General features: G+C 41.2%; 1 protein-coding gene across 4 annotated transcripts in view; it reads left to right on the top strand.

Moving 5' to 3' along the window:
• Positions 1–17,614, top strand: part of fsd1l (fibronectin type III and SPRY domain containing 1-like) — a 35,515-nt gene that overhangs the window by 3,351 nt on the left and 14,550 nt on the right. For 3 of the 4 annotated variants that reach the window (XM_036529105.1, XM_036529104.1, XM_036529103.1), the window contains exons 2-4: positions 13,725–13,820; positions 14,192–14,323; positions 16,444–16,545. In XM_036529105.1, coding sequence (XP_036384998.1) covers positions 13,725–13,820; positions 14,192–14,323; positions 16,444–16,545 — 330 coding nt within the window. Of the gene's footprint in view, positions 1–13,724; positions 13,821–14,191; positions 14,324–16,443; positions 16,546–17,614 lie in introns of those variants that run through there. The other variant, XM_036529106.1, reaches the window with a different exon arrangement.

The following is a 17,614-nucleotide window of genomic DNA, read 5'->3' as shown; positions in this document are numbered from 1 at the left end:
TAGATTAATAGAAGTAAATATCAAATGAAAAAAGAAAGTACACGGATGTCATACTTCTGGTGTGGCTATGTAGGTACTAGATAGTTATTGCAGCAGCGTGTATAGCTAGCTGGTTTGTTAGCAAGAGAGGTAACCACGATCTTTCCCTGTGCTGGAGCCACAAGGTGAAACAAGGTAGTTATGTATGATCGTAAAAAGTGTCATTATAGACACTTGTAAGCAACTTTGTTGTCTTAGTATAGACAATTCTGACAGGTGATTTATTTGATTTATTAAAACCTTGATGATCAATGAGATAATGCTATCTGACGTGATAATGGGAGATTTTCCATATTGTATTTAAGAGACGCTACCACATGGGTCAGTTCTGTAGAGCTTAATGAAATCCCCTCTCTTGTGGTAGAGTACATCTGAAGCAGTTCTGTTTTGTAATCTGAGATTTTTTCCACCACTGAGCCATTGGGTGTAACTTAATCTCACACATTGAGGGGAAGTGTCACTCAGTTTCACGGCAGCGAGTAGCACTTGAATTCTCTTACAGGTAATTACAATGTATTTAGGTTTAATAATGTGGAAAAGGTGCATGTAGATGGAACCAAAGTAATTTCTGAAACAGACCAGATGGAGTTATTCCTGTAGCCACTCCAGGGGGATGTTGTTCTGCTTAATGCCTAACACATCTCTTCTGTATCACGCCATCCTTCTGTACACCACTCTTCTCAGTACTGGAGTGTTTACTGTATGCAAGCGCTGCACCAAGCATTTTGACATTTGCTAGTGCCAGTATTCTGCATGCGTAGACCCTCACTGGTCAGAATGCCACTTAAATAGAACTAGGCCTGGAGCCAGTGTCCGGTCTGTTTCTCCTGGGTTCTTTTGCTGTGGTTACAGTATGTGCGTATATTAGTTACCTCTTTCCTCTGGGTGTCCTCTTCAATGTGTACTTTACAGTATTTCCTGTTAGCACAGTGTTTTTATTGCAGTGGTTTGCAAATTAACTGTACAGATGAAAGAGAAGACTTGTAATGGACACATTAAAAATTTTTGTATGGATTTGAGTTGAGTCATTTTTCCTTTTTATCTGAATTGTGTATGGTATGCCTATAGGTTAAATCAGTTTAAATGCAGGTAAATGGTTTATTATGAGCAGACCAGAGGACAGCGTTAGCCTCTTCTGTGCCTCAAATGATTATGGGCGCAAAAGGAATATACCAGAAAAATGTAGGTAAATGTTGAAGATGTAATATGTAGAGAATAAACTACAGAATAAACTACATATTATACATGTATTCAGCAAAGTGAAATCCATTGAAATTGAAATCATTTTATAATTTTTCATTATTTTACCAAAGGATAGGGGCCATTGTTGCAGACATATGTGAGATGTGCTGACTTTGGATTGTACAGTGTGATTCTCTTGAACTTCATGCAGGTTTATTGTTTTTCTTGAAGAAGCAAAGCAACCACTGATCAGTCAGTCTTGTAAATGTTTTTCAGTTTGCAGTCAGAGAAAAAACAATGCCATAATGTGCCACATGCTTGGAACACTGACTGTAAAGGTCAATAACTCACTTCTGTGTGGAACATTTTAATGACAACATGAAGTCATTAGGCAAAAGATGTCATCCAAAGTTTCATCCATGATTTCACCTACAGATACAGACTTTCAGATTCATTCCATGACATTGTCTTCATTGTCTTCATAGGATTCTCAGTAAGCCATAACCATTCTGGAAAATTATTGTGAGATATTTCCCATCACATGTACCTTTCTCTAAAGTTCACAGTGCCTCCCTTTCTCTTTGCCAGTACAACTATTCAGAGTGATTTAGAGATAATGATAAATTGTTAACACATTGATAGAATATTGTACACTTTGAGTTCTTCTAATGCTATGTTTTCATATACCAGATAAAGGAGACCATTGGCAGTTCTGAGTATTTGCACCCGGCAGCACTTCCTGTTCCCTGATTCCCATTGCTGCGCCAACCCCCACTCTCTTACAGTTATTTAGCATGTCGTCACTGAGTTACCTCCAGCTGTTAATGTCACGAGCATCTGGAAATGAAGTCTTGAGCTTTTCTGCTTGAAGGTTTCCACTCTCCACTCTGCCAACTGGAAAGAATGTAGCACTTCACCTCTTGCCAGGGATGCTCACTTGCAGTGCAGTTGCAGTAGCCGGCTGTTTGGATTCCGCATTGCCATTTACAATAAATGATAAAGAGACCATTAATTTAAAAGGTTTATTTAAATGGCAAGCTTGCGAAACTCTCCTAGGTGTGAGAGGGTACATTTCATGACATTCACAATACAAATGTTCGCAATGCAATATTCTCATGAAACGATATTCCCTGAAAAATAATCCTGATGGGAAAACAAAAATATAACACAAGAGAATAATTATTTTCTTTACTCATATATCACATTAAATGAGTAGTGGCAGTACAAATTCAACCTTATTAAAAATAAATAGCATAAATTAGCATAAAATAGATTTGTATTCAAGTTTTAACAAACTTTGAAAATGTTCTCCAAAGGTATACAAGTGTCATAGTACTTTTGTCACAGCACTATTGAATTATTTGCAATGACTCCTGATTCTGAACATTTATAAATTGCTGTAAATAAGAATGTCTAGTAAAAAGATTGAGTAAACTTTAAACTGTAACTTTGACTGGTGTGCTTGATGTATATGGAAATACAGATTCTACACATCTTACAGGTTGTGCATGTTTTATCAGTGAACATTGTTGTGCTGTTTGACACTGCTGTTGTTCTCAACAAGCATTGGCATCACATGGTGGTGGTATTAGTAGAAATGACTACAAAATAGAAACAGTATTCAAAAGCAGTATTGAACAAAACAAGTAAAGAAACAATAAATTCTACTGATGTGACTTTTTGGGGAAAATATTTATAACGTTCTAACCAGAAATTAGTTTCCCCTAACTAAATTTGTTTAAATAATCATCAGAAATCAGGGTAAACGGGAAAAATAATATTATTTTTAATCGTTAAAAATGTGACCCCTGTTATAAAGCAACTATGTTCTCATAGACCTCCTTAAGGTATACAGTATTAGTTATAAGACATACCATCATTATGTAAATACACAAAATATTCATGTATAAATGATATTATCTTGTTACGGTGTTGTTACAGCGTTTGGAACAAACACTTCCTTTGAGTGCAAGTCTCTTTTCTGTTTGCTCAGTTTTAAAGGGCACTTCAAACAGTGGCAGTAGGTGACCAGTCCAAAGCTATATCCACCAGTTCTGCAGGGTAGCAACCATTCTTTGACCACTGAGAGTAGGAATCTGCAGGCAGCCCTTTGAGCTTCCACTGAAGGTGATTATTCACTGTGCAGAAGTTATGAGAAGGAAATATCAGCTATTCTACAAATCAGGTGCAGTAAATTTGCGGGACTAGGCACTCAAATACAGCCGAGGTGCATTTGGTATGGTTACTTTGCCAAATTATCACCATTGCATTTGTTGTTTGCAGTGTCAGGGATAGACAAATTGTGATTGATCAGCTTTGTTGTGTGCTCTGTTGTGTGGAAAATGGAAACAAGAAGCTGCCTTACTTCATCTGGTTCTCCAGGACTAGACTCAGTGGATCCAGCAAAGGGATGTTAAGCCTTGTGTGCCTTGGCACATTTTCTGCTTTAAATAATGGTTAATTAGTCATCAGCAGTCACCAGGCCTGACTAAGCAGAGGCTGTCAGATGATGTGTAGAGGTGTTTACTCTGTTCAAGTATTGCTTTCAGGGTCCTGTTGTTTTCGAAGAATGGCATCTCTGACACCTTTTAATTTAAATCTGGCTGCAGAGCAGTTAGGCAGGGAATCAAGTTAATCTGGGATGTCTTGTGTTTTGTTTGCATTATAACATGCCTCTACAGAAGGTCAGTGCTTTATACTTTATATCATTATAGAAGTACTTTCCTTTTAATCTACTGATAATGTCCCTTCCCTTGTATCTCTTGTAGGATTTGATATTGTGGTTGTCACTGTGTATTAAACCCAGCTCCTGCAGAGTTCTGAGTTTAGTTAGAAAGGTTAATTAACTGGAGGATTGAAGTACATCAGTGCTGCAGAGAGTTCTTAGTTTAGTTACAATGGGTAATGAAGGGCTATAGAATGTGTGCTCTCCTTTGTAATCCTCACTTGGTGATCAAAGAAGGCTGAAGTGTGCTGTGGAACTGTACTTGCCTAGTTTTTGGATCTGTGTTTTTTGTGAGTCCTACCTCCTGTTTGGGTAATGACCACAGTCTGTCTTGGCACCTATGTGATGAAAGAAACTTTCGTTCAGAACAGCTGAAACATTGGCCATCTTTTGTTGTGGACTGAAGACTAACCTCTTCAGGCTATATCTCAACCCCCCAGCATGAGTTTTTGTCTCTTATGTGCAGTTATATATGTGGAAGTGTATTTGAGTTTTATGTAATTAGGTTTATGTGAAGGTTTATATGCATGTGTGTAGTGTGTGTTAACATTATATTTGGAATGATGCAGCCCTTAAGTTGTAGGCATTGCTTTGTCAATCTAGATACACTGTTGTGATCTCAGCACTATGTTTAGCACTGATGTTTGTTCATGCTTGGTTAGGGGTGTCCTGCTTGTGCACCTCTTCATGCCACTTTATTAGCTGTACTGTGTTAGACACTCTGGATATCTGCCAAATGAATATAATGTAAAGCTTGGACTACTGTAACTCCCCCCTTGCTGTTTTCACTTCCTGTGCAGTCATACCCCTACAACTCATCAAAAATGCTGCTGCTCAGCCAGCCCGCAGTGACCCTAAATTCTCCAATTTCTTTCCTCTCTTGATCTCCCGTCACTGGCTACCAATAGCAGCTCACATCAAAATGCTTCCAGAAATGCTGTTCTCACCATTTGCATTCACATTTACATTTAGTCATTTGGCAGATACTCTTATCCAGAGTGATGTTTAAAATTGAATTTGTCCATTCAAAAGGGTAGGCAGTTAGCTGCACATATACCAAAATGTTAGTGCCATCCTTGAAATGTAGTGTCATTGTGGGAAACATTCTTACAATGGCATTAAGCTCTGTCTAAAGACGCACAACCTTAACCTGTCCTCATCAGACCCTACATTTCCGACAAACCGCTTCAGTTCTCAACCTCAGGTCATCTAGCCAGTCCCCCCTTTCAGAGCAACACGTCCCAGTTACGTCCTCTGTCTGCTCTGGTCCCGCTGTGATGGAACGAGCTTCCCATAGCAGTCAGGACAGGGAAGTCGCTGGCTATCTTCCGTTGCAGACTGAAGACCCATTTCTTCAGACTGTCCCCTGCCTCCCCTGCCCTTGCATAATGCACCTTCCATTGTTTGTGTAGTATTACGGTAGGGCGTGTTGTGTTGCTGTATCCACTTCATGCATAGCACTTATGAATTTATTGAAGCATGTATCCCTGATTATTGTAGTACAGTTTAATGTTCAGATGTGGTCAGTTGTGTCCTGTGTGTACCATATTTCATGCAACTTTATTAGGGATTTATTACCTCATCTTTGTTCCTTTTCTTTTTAAGTTGCTCTGGATAACAGCATCAGCTGAATGACAAAATATACTGTAATGTAGATGATGTATTGAAAACCCCTGGGAAACGAGGGATACAGAACGGCTAGAGCAGCGTTTCCCAACCCTGCTCCTGAAGGCACACCGTCCTGCATATCTTCTATCTATCCCTGCTCTACCTACCTGACTGAACTCATCAGTGGCACTTTTGATTAGCTGAGCACACCTGATTTAGTCAAGCAGGAAGGATACATAGAAGATATGCAGGACAGTGTGCCTCCAGGAGCAGGGTTGGGAAACACGGGGCTAGAGGATGCAAACAGCTTGATCAATAACAAGTCATTTAAGGACACCTAAGGTTGTTCCTTGGAAAATAGGCCTATATATAAAACAATACATATGTCAGGAGTTTACCTTACATTGCTCTTTGAAAGTGTATATCTAGTTAGGCTTTGGAATTAAATCTTTTTTTGTTCTATTTGACAATGAAAACCAAGAAGAGTGTTCGGTTGTCCATACTGAGCACACAGCGTTTATGCCAGTTAAATACCAGTTTATAGGCTACATCCAGTTACACACTCACCCTGGGATTTAATTGTTGTAGAATCACCCTAGAGATCAATAGTTGTCTCCACATCCGAGTGACTGCATTAGATTCAAAATTATGGGTTGAATTCAAGTGTATCGAGTCATTTTAAGAATAGAGTCACCAGAGCCGGTAGGGCTTGTTATTAATACTGTGTTTGAGCACACTGAGATTAGTAGGCATGTCGTCACGTTTCTTAGTTAAGTCAATTTAAACCCCGCCCCTTTGTTTCTGTCATGTACTTAAGCTGCTACAACACGCGTGTTATGTAAGCTTGTTCGTATAACCGAGTGAAGTAATCCTAAAGTGGCATAGGACAGGCCCTGAGTCTCCTTTTAGCTAGTGTGGGTATGTGGGGCAATGATCAAGACGGCTGAGTAACATGGCAACTCAGCAATGTGTGTTCCTCTCCTCTGCTGATGATTTCAGGAATAAGGTAGACTAAGGTAGAATAAGGTAAGAGAGATACAGTGGCAGTCACGGGGATTATCCTTTCACACACACCCCTTTTACTATATTAGCTGGAGCAGACATTGCTCCTCCCATTCGAAAGCCTGATCGCTCTAGCAGGAGTGATATGCTTAAGTGAAAAAACTCTTGCCTAATCAAATTAAAACAATGACATCACAATTAAAGCACTTTGGTTAATAGTGGGGAAAACTGTGTCCCAGTGAAGTTAATCGCATCACAGTAGTAAGGAAGCTGTGGCAAATTTTGCATGCCTCTGTGGTTTCAACTGTTTATCCAGACTGTTTCCATACAATGCTTCTTTTAATGATGCAGCTGATGCCATGCTCACACAGTTCAGTAATGCCTGTGTGTCTGGTGTGAGGCTCCAGACAAAAACAATCAATCCCAGACAGTTGAGCCCTTACTATAAACTTGAAAAAGATTCAAAGGAACCTCCTCTCATAAAAGCATAGTATTGTCTTTAAGACACCAGTTTTTGTAGCAGCCAAGCAGTGTTTTAATATTCCAGTAGTTGTTGTGTTTTGTGTTTAGCTCCAGTATTAGCAGAGCAGTGAAGACCAGCAGTAAAAAGATGGGCTGAATAAGAAAGCCTGTGCAGCTCTGCTGTACTGAAAACATTGATCCTGTGTTTCAGTTGTGAAAAATGGTCTAATCAGGGAATTGTGGATATTTTGTGAATAAATGCTGAAATCCTGGAAAACTGAAGCCATGTTTAGTGTGGCACTGTCTGCACTCACAGTTTTGTGGTGAGCTCATCCATTTTGTTCAGAATGATTCAAGACAAACATTGTGCATACCTCTGCAACAAGGCCTGAGAAAACTCAGTAGCTTTTGCTGTAATAAGGATATTACTGTAGACGTACATATTTAAAATGACTATATACGCTTACAGTATAGAATGATCATAGTCATAGTTAGGCATTATTAGGCAATATTTGTAGTAGTTTTTTGTTGTTGAGGGGTGAACATCCATAGCTCTTAGGTTTTCCATTACATTTGCTCTATCTGGTACTAGGGGTGCAACGAATAATCAACATAGTCAACTAAAATCAATGACCAAGTTAGTTGCCAACAAATTTGACGATTAGTTGGTGATGTCATCGCATGTATTTTTCCTGCCGACTTGGAATGCTCAGACATGTAGCCTAAGCTACTTTGCTTCACTGGAGTGAACAACAGAGATGGCCGCACCTTCATGACCACCTTCAAGACCTCAAAAGTGTGGCAGCATTTCACTCTTAACCTTTTCGCATGTAACTTATTTTGTATGCTATGTAGCGTGTGTGTTACGTTACATGGTTTGTTATGTTTTCATTAGCGTTATTAAGCTTCTCATAGTTTTCAATTAGCATTTACTATATTTTTGATGTTAAATCGCTGTGTCCTCAAAGCTAAAATTAGCTAGAATTTTTCCAATCTAGTTGTCTAATCGTACCGGTTTTAGCATACGCGCAAAAGGGTTAAAATAAAAAATAAATGTAGATATAAATACTATTTTAGCATTCAGAAGTAATTAATTAATTTCAGATATAGCTAAATACTATGTATCATATGACAAGAGGGGGATGGTCTCCTCATGGGACAATTCCAGTGCGTTAAATATTAGTATAAGTATAAGTTCTGTATCGTATCTGTTTGTACTGCTCAAACAGATAAAAACAATTCAAATACAGTATTCTGTGGACCTTTACCATTTGGCCTTAAATAAGTCTGTTTGGCTCTCTGACTTTGGTATTTCCTGGAAATTCTAAATGCAATTTGTTTTGTCTCATTTTATTTCCAGTTGATCTATATCTGGTGTCGTCTAACATGCTATAAATAGAGGGAGTGGCTTAATCCTAAAATCTGCTTGATTGTGCTCTTCTGCACCGTTGTGCTGCCCTGTGTGGATGGGAAGGCAGCACAGGCTATTGGTCTGTGCTCACTGGGGCATTCCAGTGCATTGTGGGACTCGAGAGCTGGGCTTCCTGTGTGATCCACACATTATACAGCCCAGAGACCTCCACCCCATACAGTGTTAACATCAAGCATGTACACGCTTGGTAGAAACAAAAGTGCCTCTGTACAATACAAATAAAACAGGACCAGGCCACACCCCATATTGTGATGCCAAAGTCCTTTGTGTCATGTGGATATCTGATATTCCAGCTCCTTAAGCAGGGATATGGTGCTGTATGGTATTCTATTCTCCTGTTGTTTTTGATGATTTCCTGGTTTATAATGTTCTTGTTGGGGAAATCCAAGATCTGTTGTCCATGCTAATACATTTCACTTAACAAACAATGCCTAAAGAAACTCGCCAAAAGATTCTTTATTGAAGTTCAGTTGCCACGTATTGGATGCTGTATAGATAACTTTGATTATATTTTGTTTTAGTGTGTAAATGTTTTAAAATGATCTTCTGTTCTCCAGTCTCAGGTCTTGGTACATCATGAATTTTCCTGCATATTGCTGTTCATATTATGCAGCTGTTGATGCAGCCACAGAGGAACAGCCCGCAGTACTGCAGCATTAACCATGCTGAGCCTGTTATTTGTGGGAACATGATATTGAGTCATCCTGTAGCACAGCGAGTCAATGCAGTGTCCCTGTTTAACATTACATATCAGTGAGCAGTGTAAAAATGACCTCTGGCTGCACACTAACACTAACGTCAGTGTCACTGTTCTGCCCCCATTCTTCAACCTTCATATAAAATGATTGATACATTGTCTTGTAGTTTCCTTTTACACAGGGACTCTACAGTGTTTTCCCCTTCAGTCTTAAGTTATACAGTTTTTGGCAGCCGTTTGCTGTAGTGACATATTAAAGAACACCCACGCACACACATCAAAGCACCCCATTGAAACAGAAATTTTGATCCATCAGAACACCTGCATCAATCTTTGATCTGAGAGAAGTCCAGGTGAAAGAAACAGAGTATCTTGGAGTATCTGTCGAAACATTTTGAGATTGTCTTCCTCATCTGCCGATCTCTCATGTTGTGCAAGCTGCTCTCTTAACTTTCATTGTAATAATTACTACTTATTATTAGTAATTCCCAAATAGAAAATGACAGTTTCATGACTGTGAAACTGTTGCCAAGCTGTGACTGAAATCTGCTAATTAGTTCATGCTAGGTCAGGGTCAGATTACTATTGCACGAATAACTCTGCCTGTGCCAAGCACAGATGTGGTTTGCCTTTGAAGTACTTGGTTGACTGCTGCCCAGCAGTTGGAATTGACCCAGAATCATAGGCTAGGTGGACAGTAACCATATTCACATTCTTAATCCGTAGGGTAATGTATGGCTTGGTTGTTATCAGGAAGCATTACATTTCTGTGTGAATCTTGGCCTTTAAGCAGTATGCAATTGTGTATCCAAGGAACACAATGGAACATCTAAGTAACTATGTATACAAGGGCCAGGCAATACAAGTAGCCTAAAGCATTGTCCTTGATCGATCTACATTTGTCATTTATTTCAGTCTGTAACTTGGACTTGGTGTCACAAAAACATATTCTGTATTTTGGAAACATGGGAATGCAAAAATCATACGGATGTGCTAAAATCCTACTGTCCCGACACAGAACAGCAGAAACTGGTAAAACCACATCAGTCATGATGTCTTCATTTTTCTAGGTGTTGAGGGTTCAAAGTGTTAACTTCAGGTACACTGTACTTTATGGAGGCCATAAACAGTGAGGGTGGGGGTTGAATCTGCAGCAGACAGAGTACAAAGGACATGTGATGAACAACTTGGATTGGTTGTGAAGTTTCCGCATGAGTTATTATATAGGACACGCAGAACAAGCCTTAAAGGTTGATTTCGTTCTTGCGCATTGAAAATGAAAATGTCGCTCTGTAGAATCAGAGCAAATGTCTTAGAAGCATTAGGCCTCACTATTGCTAAACTACTGCAACTCATCCACAATTATTTGGTGCTGTTCAACATCACAGAGAATAGCATGGGGTCCGCTTGGCATTGGTAGTCCTTCTGGAAGTGCAGGGAAAGCCTGATGTTATGTGTCCCTGTGGTATTGACTTGAGGTCTTCAGCTGTAGCACAGTAATGAAATTACAGCAGCATAACCTTTAGTGTCTTTGTGCCGTGGTATAGGAGCTTCTGTTATTCATTGCAGGATATGGCGTCTGTTGACGTCACGGGATTAAAGCAAAATGCATCCAGCCTTAACAGCCTTACTGGGTCAAGATATAGTCTGCATTTGTGATGTGCCAGCATTCAATGCTGAAAGGGCACTTATCCATATTAAAAACTGTGGAAGGACAAACATGTGATTACTGCTGTCCTCTGTCAATCACACAGTCCCGGCAGCACCTGAGCAGCGCTAACACTGTTCCAGAACAGCAGATTATCTGTCAGTTTGTCTGTCTGAATGGAAGGCTTTAACCGACAGAGTCATATGAATCTTGTTCTTTATCTAGTTCCTTGCTGTCCACAAGGATATGACTGAGTTGATTCCTATCGAGCAGAGCTAAACTTTTGAAGCTTTTTTTTTAATTGGGCTACTTCGAGCTAATGGTGTCATGAATGAAGGCTGTTTTTGTCTATGACTGGAATTTTGTTTCCTTTTCCTTTAAAAATCCAGCTAAATGGTGTGGGAAGAGCATTACATTTACATTTACATTTATTTATTTAGCAGACGCTTTTATCCAAAGCGACTTACAAAAGTGCTTACGGCAAGTATAGCGACAGTACGGGGACAGGACATGTACAGTTCCACAATGAGACAGTTCTCAGCTGAGTGCAAGGTCTGCTTGAGGACACAGTACTATCAGATTTGTACAATTACAGCCTATAGGGCAACTAATACAATACACCTTCAAACGGCAAACTTCAACAACTTCAAACGGCGCAATGAGCGTCAGGGTAAAGGCGGCAGCAAGAAACAATTTAAAAAGCACAATTTAAAAAGCACAGCAATTTACGACAGCACTGATTTGGGGGGGGGGGGGGGGGGGGGGGCAGCAATTGTGTGCTGGGTCCATCCAGGTAGAGTCTGAAGAGGTGTGTCTTCAGGCCCCGTCTGAAGGAATGGGGCGAAGAAGCTGTCCGTAGCGAGACAGGGAGTTCGTTCCACCACTGGGGAGAGATGTAGGTGAAACGCCGATGTCTGGCAGAACGAGCACCTCCTGCCTTGACCATGCAAGGAGCGAGGCATCCAGTTGCTGCTGAGCACAGGGGTCGGGCTGGTGTGTAGGGCTGGATGAGTTCTTGGAGGTAGGCAGGGGCTGTCCTGTTGATTGCAGAGAAGGCGAGGGTCAGGGTCTTGAATCTGATCCTGGCAGCGACAGGAAGCCAGTGGAGGGATTTAAGCAGGGGAGTAACATGGGAGAATTTGGGGAGGTTGAAGATCAGTTGGGCAGCTGCATTCTGGATGAGCTGGAGAGGCTGGGTGGTACAGGCTGGGAGGCCTGCGAGGAGAGCGTTGCAGTAGTCCAGTCGAGGGAGAACTGTGGCCTGGATAAGGAGCTGCGTCGCGTATGTTGTCAGGAACGGACAAATCCTCCTGATGTTGTGGAGGAGGAATCGGCAGGCCCGTGACGTGCGAGCAGTGTACTCCTTGAAGTCCAGGTTGCTGTCGAGGATGACACCCAAGCTCTTTGCTGACTGAGAGGATGGTGTTGTGATGCCATCGACGGTGATGGAGAGGTCATGCAGGGGGGAAGGGCCGGCTGGGATGAAGAGCAGTTCCGTTTTTCTGAGGTTCAGCTTTAGATGGTGGGATGACATCCATTTGGAGATATCAGCCAGGCATGCAGAGATTCTTTCGTTGACCTGGGAGGTAGAGGGAGGGAAAGAGAAAAAGAGTTGGATGTCATCAGCGTAACAGTGATAGGAGAAGCCATGTGATTTGATAACTGAGCCAAGAGATTTGATATAAATTGAGAAGAGTAAGGGTCCCAGTACTGAACCCTGTGGAACTCCTGTAGTGAGGGGGGTGGGTGCAGAGGTGGAGCCTTTCCAGTAGATCTGGGAGGATCTACCAGTCAGGTAGGACTTGAACCAGGAGAGGGCGGTTCCAGAGATGCCCATCTCAGACAGCTTCGATATTAGTGTCTGGTGGTTGACTGTGTCGAAAGCAGCGGAGAGGTCGAGGAGGATGAGGACAGATGACAAGCCGGAGGCTCTAGCAGTGTGGAGAGCCTCTGTCTCGGCCAGGAGTGCGGTTTCTGTTGAGTGTCCAGCTCTGAAACCTGACTGATGGGGGTCCAAGAAATTGTTCCTGAGAAATTAGGTGGTTTTTAGGTGGTTTTTAAAAATCACATTGAAATCTTATCTCAACTGAATGTTTTTATACCTGTAGTTCAGTTTGTAACTCTGTGTGTGGGTCCAGTGTCGTTTTCAAAATATTGAAAGGGTGTTTTAAGGGTTGAGAAGGTGCCTTCATTGGGTTTGCATGTTTGAGTTATGTTGCAGTTTGCGTCATTGAATGTCATATGGAATAGCTCATCATTTTACCAAGCAGAGAAACCTCTGCCATATAAAACCTTGTTTAAGAAAGCCTCCTCGGTCTGTGGTGGTTTTCCAAAACAGTGTGCTGGAGTGAACGCTGCTGGTCTGTTGTGCCTTCTCACTTTGACTCATTTGTCATTTCTTTTTAAAGTGAGCCAAATTTTCTTTTACTTTCATCTCTTTAATTGGTTGTCTTTTTAAGCCCTCCTAAGGTCTTTCTGTAACTTGCTGTGTGCTGGCGTGCTGGCCTGTCTCCAAGTACTTCCTGTCAGTAAATCGGTATTTATAGTGAGAGGGTCATGTGAGGTCCTGCGAGTGGGGGAGGGGGGCTCTGTAGTCAGAGGGTGGATGTACATGGTGCATGACAGTTTTTGCTTGGAAAGACCACACAGTTCATCATAACATGGTCTGTAATGAAGACTGAGTGCTTGCATCGTGTCAGACCACACAAGGAAATTTTTCGATCAGTTAAGTTTTTAAATACTGATTGTCTGAGTTAACTGACTAACAGAGAATCTCATGCAGGTATACCTTTTGAAGTTACCATTTTGTGCAGCGTGAGGTAAAGTCAAATAACTGTTCCTAAAATGTCGAGTCTTGAACAGCAGCTTGCCCTAGGGAAAAGACCAAACAATGAGTATGTACTTGACTCTCTCTCTCTCTTTCTTGCAGGAGGCCCTACAAAGGATAATCACCACATTAGCAAGCAAGAATGAGGAGCTCCACAGTTTCATTGACACATTAAGCCATTCACTGACAGGTCTACAGGTACGGAACCATAATCACCACAAATTGAATTTAGTAGATGTACAGAGCACACATGCACAGTGCATTTAACAGAAGTACACATGGAGAAATCTACTCTTTTTAGGGGCCTATTCAAATGTACTGACTTTAAAGTCTCCCAGATACAGTATATAATAATCCACATGCAGACATCGGTATTAGAAATCAAATACTGAAGGATTAACAGAAAAAAAAACATCTTCCCTGGAACACTTGTCATGCCACGCAATGCTTGTATCTGACTACTCCCCTAGAGGGTAAATATTTGCTTTCTTCTGTAACACAGTTTTCTAATACAAATAAAATCCTCAGTGTGGATGAGCTTAAACTAAAGCACTGGTTGACTGTTTTAGGTGAATTCCACACAAGTGGTTTCAGACCTGGAAGAGGAGTTCGACACATTGTATTCTGTCTTGGATGAGATGAAGGAGAGCATGACCAACAAAATCAAACAGGAGCAGGCGCGGAAGTCACAGGAACTGCAGGTGACAGCACACTTCCCTCCCCACTATACTCTCCCCACCTCTCCACAGCTGTGAAGCACACATGCTTATCCAGAGGACTATTTTAAGCTCACCTATGACTGTCCTCAGAATAATTGTCACTGATTTGCCTTAAAGTTCACATATCAGGGCTTGTAACCCCAAAAAAAAGGCTGCTGGTTCGGTTCCTAGATGGGGCAGTGATGTTGTGCCCCTGTGCAAGGTACTGTGCTCGCCCCAGATTTCCTCAGTAAATATCTGGCTGTATAAATGGATTACATGAAAAAAAAAATGTTATCAGAGTCGTGTCAGCTAAGCCAATTTTAATACAGTGTAATATAATGACTGGAGCTTAAACTTCTGACATCTCTGGAAAAAGGGAAAAGAATATTTGATAATGGAATCACAAATCAAATCTTTATAAGGAACAAGTAAATGACCCTAATAAGGCAGATTTCAATGTTGTTGTTACGAGACGCATTCTCAAAGTTTTATTCTTATAGAAACAACCACTGCTGCCTAACAGACTCTGCGTTGATTAGGGGGGTTAAGCTTTGGTGCAATTTGTCTGCTTTATTCCTTGAAAGTAGTGTATTTTGCTTGTTTCACTTTGGCTCACTTTGTCCAAGTCACGTATTGGATGGCTGATATAAAGTGTAATTGTGTGCGTCTGGCTAAGGAGAGCTCTGAATCACGCAGTGAGACTGTGAAAGAGACGCCCGTTTTCCTGTGTTGTTTGCGATGGGAACGGGAGGCGGCCGTGTTGCTGAAGTGCCGAGGCCTGGGCGTGATGTCATCGTGCTGCTGTGGCAGTTCCCGGCCCAGCCCACTGAGGCCAGTGAGCAGGAACAATGGGCCTGTCTGAAATTCACCCAGATAAGAGATTAGCCATTATTTCCTAAAGCAGGCGGTATTCTGTTTCTCATTCCATCAAGTTCACTACACACAGGGTGCCAGCTCCGCAATATAACCCCTGGCTCTTGCAGAAGGGAAGTGAGTCGCTTGTGGAAATGAGTGCTATTGTGTGTTTCACTTTCGCAGTGTGAGTACTGAGGAACAGGGACAGGGCACATTTTATACTCATGATGACTCAAAGACAGCAGCTAGGAAGAGCAGGAAATAGCTTAACAAAGTTTCACATAAAGTGACAGTAGTTCTGGTCAGTGCAATTAGTTTCCTTCTGGTCAGTTCGTTACAAATTGAGTCTAGGTAGCTTGTTGCAGCATATGTAAGTTTATCACAGTTAAATATTTAAAGTTTGATGGGTAAAAGTTAAATGATTGATATAAAGTGCAGATAAAGGCTCCCCAGGGTGTTGTGGCTCCATGTTGCAAGTAAACCCTGGGAAACTAGTTGCATGTACAAATCATGTATGAACCTACTTTTTTAGGGCCTGTGACTAAATCTTTGCTTACTACATCATATGGTTTTCTACTGTGTTTTTTTATGTATTTTTCTCATAGAACAACCCCCAGATGATGTGTATGTGTGCCTGTATCAAATACTAAAAAGAATCTCTTATTTCTGCAACTAAAAAGCAGAACAACTTTTTGAGTTTATAATGTTGTATTTGAAAATCTTCCATCAACTGTGAATGGAGGCTTTATTTCAACACTTTTTCCAATTGGTTTGTTGTACTGTTTTCATTTAATCGTGACTGAACAGTGATTGAACCTGTCTACAATGTAGTAGAGGTGGTAATCTAAGGCCCTTTTCCTGTCCAGTCCTGTCTCTAGGGTATCCCAAAAACCCATAGCTTCAGCAAGAGCCGAATAACTGTCTGGTGCTTCACAATAAGGATACTGTATGCTGGTCTGTTGGAGGACAGTCTGAATGACGGACCAGTCAGTTCTGGTCCAAATTTGAGTGACTCAGCAGAGATTTCTGGCAAGCCCCCAGAACCGCATCTACGTGTAATAATGGTGCTTTATGTCGCTGCGTAAACTATAATGGTAGTGAATCTGTTGAGATCAATAACCTAGAAGCTCCTTTTGGCGTATAAGAGAACTGAAATCTCACTAAAGTCGTTACAAGGGGAACGTGTTCTTGCCCTATCACAAAGCCCAGCACATTGTGGATAATTTCATGCCGATTTTTCACCTTGCTTCTCCTTTGCTTCGCAGAACCAACTCACGCAAAGCACCAATGCACTGGAAAGCTCAGAGGAGCTGCTGGAGTTTGCAAACAACGCCCTGGACATCAAAGACGAAGAAGAGTTTGCCAAGGTAGACACTGCTTGTACACTGAGAGCAGGAGAGAAAAATAAAGTGGTAGTGAAAAAAGTGAGAGGTCTGTCCCAATCACATAATTTCAGGTCACTGCAAAAGGTTTGTGTTTCTTTGAACCACAAATACAAGTTCCTAAATGCCAGTGGGGAGGAGCGTTTAAGACAGCAGTTCCCATGTAATCCAATGTCACACGTGTTTGTGACTTTGAGGGTCCGTAGGGCCTTTCAGTCACACCTGTGTTTGAAAAGGATCCATGTTGGACCCCAGCTGTCCCCCCAGCGATGTCTGAAAGAACTGAACCTTTAGCATTACTATAATTACTAACGTTTGAGACAGGCACAGTTGAGAGTTGATGCGGAAAATGCAAGGGGAAGCTAGTGGTTTAAACTGTAAGATTCAGTTTTTCTTGACTCTCTCATAAGCATACAGAAATACAGTGGCACATATCAAATACAGAAAGCATTGTATTGTCTTAGGACTAAGTAAACTTGGAGGTTGAAATACACCCTGTGCAGAGCTCTTCTGAGATAAGACACTTTATTCACACAGTTATCCAGGCAAGACAAGCATCCTTCTCCTTATGTCTTGCTTACACTGTCACTGCTGAACAGAGACATACCTTTATTTGTTTATCGTGACTTGGCTCAATAACATTGTTAAGACCACTGCTTTCTGGTCTGAAACTGGAATGGTGTGACATGTGATATTTACTCACAGGCAGGTCACTGCACTGCAGGGCATTTAATATGATAGTATTTGCACCGTATCCAGTCAGGGCAAATGAAGTGGTACAAAGTGACTGCATTCCCAGTTCTCCAAGTCATAGTTCAATGAATTTTTTGGAGGAATTTTGAGATTCTTAAGACTTTTTGAGTTTCTGATTCTTTTTTCAGATTTTGTTTCCATCAGACTATGAAATGCCTGCTTAACAAGAACTTTCAGAATACCCTCTCTGATTTTTAGCTGAATCTTAACTAATCTCTGCTTTTTTTGTTTTTCTGTCCTCTGTCTTTCCTTTAAAATCCTTTATATTTTGAAATTAAGGAGTACAGGTTTGACATGTACA

The sequence above is a fragment of the Megalops cyprinoides genome, chromosome 5 (assembly GCF_013368585.1).
Source record: "Megalops cyprinoides isolate fMegCyp1 chromosome 5, fMegCyp1.pri, whole genome shotgun sequence".
Taxonomy (NCBI): domain Eukaryota; kingdom Metazoa; phylum Chordata; class Actinopteri; order Elopiformes; family Megalopidae; genus Megalops; species Megalops cyprinoides.
The sequence above is the reverse complement of the archived record's forward strand: the minus strand, read 5'-3'. Positions and strand labels throughout refer to the sequence as shown.